This window comes from Tubulanus polymorphus, chromosome 11, assembly GCF_964204645.1.
Source record: "Tubulanus polymorphus chromosome 11, tnTubPoly1.2, whole genome shotgun sequence".
NCBI lineage: Eukaryota > Metazoa > Nemertea > Palaeonemertea > Tubulaniformes > Tubulanidae > Tubulanus > Tubulanus polymorphus.
In genome coordinates this window covers 9,073,369-9,081,367 of record NC_134035.1, presented here as the reverse complement: position 1 = coordinate 9,081,367, position 7,999 = coordinate 9,073,369, and the positions used below count along the sequence as shown (strand labels likewise).

General features: G+C 36.9%; 1 protein-coding gene across 2 annotated transcripts; it reads left to right on the top strand.

Annotated features, from left to right (window-relative positions):
• The first annotated feature begins 52 nt into the window (after positions 1-52).
• On the top strand, positions 53-7,824 carry LOC141913272 (cysteine--tRNA ligase, cytoplasmic-like). Of its 2 annotated transcripts, XM_074804751.1 has the most exons (19): positions 53-90; positions 314-405; positions 728-816; positions 1,327-1,525; positions 1,945-2,085; positions 2,163-2,303; positions 2,793-2,881; positions 3,027-3,148; positions 3,927-4,039; positions 4,113-4,241; positions 4,895-5,128; positions 5,512-5,612; positions 5,706-5,746; positions 6,087-6,235; positions 6,418-6,483; positions 6,568-6,649; positions 6,733-6,878; positions 7,282-7,341; positions 7,510-7,824. In XM_074804751.1, exons 1-19 carry the CDS (start codon positions 75-77, stop codon positions 7,729-7,731), a joined length of 2,232 nt encoding a protein of 743 aa, XP_074660852.1. In that variant the 5' UTR covers positions 53-74; the 3' UTR covers positions 7,732-7,824. The 2 variants fall into 2 exon arrangements, with proteins under 2 accessions (XP_074660852.1, XP_074660853.1); XM_074804752.1 differs by lacking the exons at positions 53-90; positions 728-816 and having other exon boundaries at positions 313-405.
• Positions 7,825-7,999: the final 175 nt, after the last annotated feature.

Genomic DNA, 7,999 nt, shown 5'->3' with positions numbered 1-7,999 from the left:
CCCGCTGAAGTGCGTATATTCGGGATTCGAACCTAATCGTACGATCGACACGTCGTATTGCATCATCCTTCAATATGGCGGATCAACTCGGTAATTTTCGATAAAAAATTGACTTTTATGATTAAATTGACGATATCATCTAATGTCGTTTGTTTCTATCATTGCTGTCCATTGCAATCCAATATTTGCTATGCGTTCAGCTATTGATATATGTTCGTTTACCTTTAAATACCGAATTAATCGCTTAAAACCGGCCCGATTTTCATTCAATTCAATTTAAATTTGGTTTTGTTCTCTAAAACTGTCGTTATAGGAAAAGCGAAACGTGGTCTTCATGACTGGAAGATTCCTGAAGGAACCCCGTTGCCCCAACTGATGCTCTACAATAGCTTGACAAGGAAAAAAGTAAGTATGGTTGGCTCAAAACTGAAAAACCTTAGGTCTATGATGTGGATCATGCAGTTAGTTAGAAAAAAAAGACTAACGAAGAAGTCGAAAAGCAATTTGAAGACTTGTTCTTGTTATTGTATTTTCATCGCTGGTCAGCGTCTAATAATATAAGTTGCAATAGCGCACATTATTGTCACAACCTCCCTATGGCTATAATCTTAACCTTATTCATAAGCATGAATAAATGCACCATTTACCACCGATAACCGCGATATCTGACATTTTCCAGTGTTTGAATATATCAGAATATGTTTTAATGAATCAATGTGAATTGTAGGAATTATTTGTTGCTCAGAATGGTAAACAGGTGTTGTGGTATAGCTGTGGCCCTACGGTGTACGATTCATCTCACATGGGACATGCCAGGTATCTGATACACTTAATCTGCTCATTGATTTGAATTTTGAAATGATATTCAGGAATGTTGACGACTTAGTTAAATTTTCCACCTGATGAATCTACTATGCATAAGTAGCATAAGCTTATGCAAGTAAACCTTCAAAGTACTATTCGTTTTTCACATTTACTATTACAATTTTAGAATATGCTAATAATTTTCATCGAACAGAATTTTCAAAGTGGCCACTTACCTGGAAATGAGGAAAAATCAGGGAAGACCGAGAATTTTGTAAAAGTGCTAAAATCAGGAAAATTTCCTGAGAATTCTTGATCCGGCATAAATTCAAACATTCCTCTATGTCTTACATATCTGACTGTTAATTGATTGGATTTTATCAAACAGTTCCCATCTATGTCTTACATATTTGACTGTTAATTGTTTGGATTCCTAGCAGAGCATGTCTGAGAATAGTCGAGGACAAAGTGGCCACCGTGATATTTCAATACAAGTCAGTGATTAACACATCGCTATTTCAGGTCGTATATCTCGTTCGACATTCTACGTCGAGTTATGCAGGATTATTTCAAATACGACATCGTTTACTGCATGAATATCACAGATATCGACGATAAGATCATCAAACGAGCTCGACAGTCTTATCTCTGGGAGAAATACTTATCCGAATCATCGCGCTCCGATGATCAGCTTATCGCCGATATAGAGACAGCTGAAAAGGTCAGTAGGTGCCATATTAGTTATTGGTCTATGGCATTGATTCATTTTACAACGCTGTGGACCCTACTCGGTTTAAAATTACGAAAAGGGATTTTCACGTCTTAATGGGCAAAACCCAACAGTTTTGGTGATTAAGCTATTTATTCGACTATTTAAACTTCATCATCAGAAAAACAACTGATGAAGTTTAGACTAAACTTCATCTTTAGAGATACATGAATAACTGTTAAAAAATGCTTTTTTGTTTCTCTGATGAGGTTTAGTTTAAACTTCGAAACAGTCTTATAATAATTGGTGGGTTTTGCTCATTAACTCTGGAATACTGTGATTAATATCCGTCTATCCATTCAAGATTTTCAGTCAATTGTTTTCGCGTGAAATTGGCTGTTTGATTAAGATGTTTTCTATCATCATTTTAGCCGTTCAGTATAAAATGTTCTGCAGAAACCGACCCCGACAAAAAGAACATGTTAGAAAAAATGTTGACGAACGTGAATAAAGCACTGACCGATATCAAAGGCGCGCAAAAATCAAAACAAAATATCGACGACGCCAGAAAGGTCAGTGAGTATTTCAGTGCTGTCTGTTTTACTGGTGAAACGAAAGATTATTAGCTTTTTGATTTTCGAATAATCAGAATCTGCTGAAGAACGCTAAAGACGTGATGTCCGATTGGTTAGACGGAAAACATGGATCTGAGGTGACCGATAATTCAATATTCGCTGAACTTCCGAAGAAGTTTGAAGAAGAATATCACGAAGACATGGAATCTCTAAATGTGAGTTCAGTGGATTTGAAATTTAGATTCATATCCAGTTCCTAAAATAGGATCGAATACATGAACAGTGCTCCTGTTCCATAGTTGAGACTTAAGTCAGATATAACTTTTAATCTTTTATTCTTCAAGAAACATATTTATTACATGAAACATGCACTACATGCCTTACATGCACTTACATCTGAAAGATTTCTAATGTAACTCGCATTTCGAATGTAACTTGCATTTTCGGAATCTAACTTGCATTATTGGATTCTAACTTGCAGTTTCGGAATGTAACTTGCATTTTTGAAATGCAAGTTACAGATAATACACAAAGAGCATAAAGCTCATAGGGTGTACTAATTGAATATTGATTGTACTGAGTTGGTATTAATTAATTTCCTAGAACAATTATTCTTAATCATTTAGGGTTATTCAAATCAGAACTGTGGACTTGGGCCCGATAGCTTTTCGATTGACTGATAGATTAGTGTGTTCTATGTTTAGGTTCTACCGCCCGATGTTTTGACTCGTGTCAGTGAATATATTCCCGAAGTTATCGAATTTGTACAGAAAATCATCGATAACGATTTCGCGTGAGTCGTTGAAACATTTCATTTAATCGTCGTTAATTCTTCTCGACTCGTCTTAACCGTAATCGTTTCGGTTTCTCCGAAGACTGGATTTAAAAAGAAATTCAAAACCGTCCTGAATACTTGCTGTGTTTATTGTATTTCTCAGATACGAGTCGAATAGTTCGGTTTATTTCAATACGATGAAATTCAGCAATGATCCGAATCATTTCTACGCGAAACTCGTACCGGAGGCGTTCGGCGACAGTAAAGCTTTACAGGAGGGAGAAGGTAACACTTCAGTATATCCTATCAAACTCTTATTGTAGTCGGATTGTTGTCATTAGGCCAAACAAAAAATGTATTCTGTTTCTGGTCAGCGCGCGCGTCGATCTAGAACCCCTGCGGCATAAATTTTTTTTCGGAAACAAAAATGGCGTCAAACGCGGAAGTAAAACGTGAAAGTTTAGTCCATCCATCTATCTATTCATTGCTATTTTCTGATCAAAAGCATGTTGATATCGATATCAATTTTGAAAGGGCCGGCTACTATACATCCGTTCGGACTTGTTCCTGTCGACTAATCATCAAACTCAATAGTCAAATGTAGGAACATTAAAAAAAAAATGCATTACTGCATCACCGCATCATTTTGTGCAGAAGGGCCTGACCAGAAACAGAATATTTTTTTTTTGGCCTTACAGTCAACCTCAGTTTAATCCAGATTTTGGTCTAATCCGGACAATGTTTGTGGTCCATTTGTTCGCTTATGTATTACAAGAAAATGACTTTCAATGTGGATTTCCCGTAAACCGGATGACTTTTGTTGGTCCCAAATGATCCAAATTAAGCAGATTTTCGATTCAATTTCCTTTGTGTAAGTCATTATTTGGATAAGTCCTCGCATAATTGAAGCGTCTCTAATTTTGAGTTCCATTTCAATTTACTAAGTCTTTAAAGTCATATTGATTGTGCCAACTACAAAGACCTTTAAGCGAATTAGACGACTGTAGACAAGTATTCAGTTCTCTGTTGTCAATCTCTATATAAGAATATTAATCGGTTTCAGGTGATTTGAGTATTTCTGCCGATCGTTTGGGCGAAAAGAAAAGTCTCAATGATTTCGCATTATGGAAAGCGTCAAAACCGGGTGAACCATCGTGGGAATCTCCTTGGGGCAAGGTAAGATTTTGAAAACATGAAAATTTATGACCTTTCGCTGCATATTTCTAGACCTATGCGGTTTATTTTCTAGGGTCGCCCAGGATGGCATATAGAGTGCTCAGTAATGGCTAGTATGATTTTAGGTGAATCCTTAGATATACACACTGGAGGCGTAGATCTGAAATTCCCGCATCACGACAACGAAATGGCTCAGGCTGAGGTAAGATAGCTATAAACAAAATTTTCCCTGTAAGACACTGTAAGGAAATATCAAATTGCCACTCCTTCACTATGTGAAACGTTTTGCCTAGTCGTGTTAGATCTAGTCTTACGGAAAGTCGAATCTAAATCAAATCTGAAAACTTACTTTAAACGGAACCTATTTGTCTTAATTTTGTATTGGAATTTATAATTTATGATTGAATTTAACGGTCATTGTCAATGGACATCAACTGGTGAATTTATGTTTAATGTTCCTCTGATGATTGTATTTTTGTTTAAAGCCTTGTCTCATTCATTTCATGTTGAGTGCTAAGATTACATTATAGCCGTTAGGCTATATTAACCCTTCAGTGCTGACTAATTGATACCCTAAAATGCTTGAGATGAATTTTGAAATTTTTAAAATTCCACCCCAGTGCATTAAATAAGAGACATGCTACTACAGTGCGTTGTTAGTTACTAATATTTAACAGTGCTGCCATCTTTAATAAGAGATAAAAACTAGCTACCTATTACATCAATACACCGCAATGTGTTGTGCTAGCAAAGTTCATCATCGATTTATACACTGCATTGCGGTGTAGATGCACTAAAAAGGGTTATGGAAAGAAACGATTATTACCACGGTGTGGTACTCTCTGATAATTGCAGGCACACTACGGTAACAGCCATTGGGTGCGGTATTTCATACATTCGGGACACTTGACGATCGCCGGGTGTAAAATGTCGAAGTCGTTGAAGAATTTCATCACGATTAAAGAAGCGCTATCGAAATATTCATCGCGTCAATTACGACTTCTGTATCTGCTTCACTCGTGGAAAGATACAATGGATTACAGCGACAGTACGATGGAAGCAGCTATGACTTTTGAAAAACATGTCGGTGTGAGTACAGGGTATTCTGTATTGTAAATTGTCACACATTCCTGCTGAATTAATTGCTCTAGAACTACACCTTAATCGGTTACTGTAGGGATCAAGATTTGTGTTTACCAAATTAGGTGGTTTCAAACTAAGTTGAGTTAGTGATATGGATAACGAGATAAACAGTTCCAAAGAGTCTAAAGTAATTGGGATATTGAAAGTGATGCTGACACTTCCTTGAAATTTGAAAACTCCTTATATCCTTGAAAACTCTTTATATCCAGGAATGACTGATCTGTTGGTACTCTGTGCAGAATCCTTGAATAACTAAATGTCCCTCCTCTCTCTCCTCTTTCCGTTTCTGTTGTTCATCTAAAATCATCTACCATTATCTATCTACTTAGGAATTCTTCTTGACTGTGAAAGACATCTTACGAAATCAACCTTCGAAAGGATTCGATTCGTATCAAAAGTGGAACGACGATGAAATGTCGTTGAATGAAAAGTAAGCTCGCATTACGCACTATCAAACTCGGCTAGTGACGAATAAGCATTCATGAAAATTGAGATAGTGATGCATACTTCCATCTGTTTTCAGATTCAGTGAAAAGAAAGTAGCGATTCACTCAGCTTTGTGTGGTAAGTGATCAGAAAAACTGGGTTTTGTGGCCACTTACAAGTACCTGGAAATCAGGGAAAAATGATGGAAATTTGTTGAGATTGTTAGATCGAGGTTTGAAATCAAATAGTTTCCTTGCGTGTCTTATATACCCGACGGTGTTAATTGATTGGATTCTTAGCAGATCAAGTCAGAGAAAAGAAAGTGCATGTCACAGAATGGTCAGGGGAAAGTCAAATGAAATGGCTACCCTGTAATCAATCGTCAATTCACTTTGGGCTTTGTCATCAGTAACACGACAAAAACTGCCTGTGTTTATCATTGTAAAATCAGGAGTTTTAAGTTTCTAATTCAATTCAGATTCAATCGATACGAAATCAACGATGGAATGTATTAGAGATCTAGTCACTACCAGTAACGTGTATATAGCGAAGAAAGCTTCAGAGAAATCTCTACCTAACAGACTACTATTGAAAAATATAGCGAAATATATTACTTCCATGCTACAGGTACGGTTCTACATGATCCACTTTCATCTTGGGTCCAGAATTTAACTGGGTCCCTAGTTAGCTCATTGACGACAACAATTCAAAAGTAACTGATTTAAACAAATTTTTTTCTTTTCACTGAACTCGACTCTGATTGGCATAAAATCGGTTTGATTTATATTGTTGTAATTCCATTTTCGTAGATATTCGGTGCAATAGAAAAATCAGAAGATCTAGGATTTCCTCATTCATCTGGACGGAGCGCTAATGTAAGTAACGTTAAACGTTTTTTTGTTAATCAGTTTTCACAAAGATGATCTCCAGCATTGTGTGAGCCTTTTATGTATTTACAGGTCGAAGAACTTGTCATGCCATATTTGAATACTTTTGCGAATTTCCGTGAAGATGTACGCCAAGTAGCAAGGCAGCAGAAAAGTAAGTATTTTCCACAGACTTTGAAAAGTTTTGATTCTGAACCTTTGTTTGGTCGGTGATTTATTTGCTCTCGGTTCTTAAAGGTTCAGAGATTCTGAAACTGTGCGATACGGTGAGGGATGAAACGCTTCCCGATCTTGGGGTGCGGTTAGAAGACATCGAAGGACGAACGGTGATCAAACTCGTCGACAAGGAAACGCTTATGAAAGAGAAAGAAGAGCGACTTCGGGTAAGAGTTAAAACTCAGGAGATTTGACACATTTGACCACAAACCTGGAAAACTCACAGAATTACATGTAATGCTATTGATCACGGGTTTCTTAATCAGTACCGTACATGATTCAATGAAAAATGAATGCATTGTAACATTTTTTAAACCTAAAAATTAGGGAATTTGTAAATTGGTGGAAAGTTGCCACTCTGTTCAAAATACATACTAGCAATCTCCATTATCAGTGGCAGTGTTATTTGGCCGCACTGAATGATCTGCTATTGTGGCGAATCTTGACATGTGATAAACATGGCAGCTCTTAATTGAGTCCTGCAATAATCGAGCCTGCTGTTTAGGATTTGGGAAGCCCATTTTCACTGCTTCTGCTCAATTCGAAGTTAGAATTGTTTGTTTATTGCAGTTAGAAGAACAGAAGAGAATCGAGAAAGAAAAGAAGAAACAGGAGGCAGAAAAAGCGAAGGTGATTTTATGCTCTTTTCGGGAGTCATTCATTTATATTTCGTAATGAATTGATGGCTATTATCTTTAATTCTACGTCGAACTTTGCTCGAGTAAAACAAATGGTTCAGGTAATGCACATATTACGTAGTTAATTCTAATGCCTCGTCGAACATTTTCTATATCTCAGGCTGCGAAGGATGCGATCGCGAAGATACCTCCGTCCGAAATGTTCCTGAACGAAAAAGATAAATATTCCGCATTCGGCGACGATGGTATACCGACTCACGACAACGAAGGCAAACCGATCGCTAAAGCACAGCTGAAAAAGTTGAAGAAACTTTACGACGCGCAAGAGAAGAAATACAACGAATACATGTCTCGACAGTGTACAGCTAATGGTACTTCATGAGTAAGACTAGTGTTTAGACGGTTCATTTATAATACTGCGCTGTATTAATTTCATCTTTATTTATGATAAAATGCCAAATATAAATTATACTGATGCACGAAAATTGATCTATTAGTTTCTTCTCATTTTGCATTTGTGGGTGCATTCTCCAGAATTTTCCATAGGCTTAATTGTGACTATTCCTCTTTTGTCTTCGGCGACTTTATAATTCATGTGCCTTTGTCTACTAGTAGGTGTGTGCTTATGATGGGTTACATTGGAAATTCTC

What these genes read in the sequence shown, in the direction of transcription:
- LOC141913272 (XM_074804751.1), top strand. An exon ending in GAAATGTCGTTGAATGAAAA is followed by an intron (nt 5,613 to 5,705) that starts GTAAGCTCGCAT and finishes ATCTGTTTTCAG; the next exon opens with ATTCAGTGAAAAGAAAGTAG. An exon ending in AGAAAGAAGAGCGACTTCGG is followed by an intron (nt 6,879 to 7,281) that starts GTAAGAGTTAAA and finishes TGTTTATTGCAG; the next exon opens with TTAGAAGAACAGAAGAGAAT.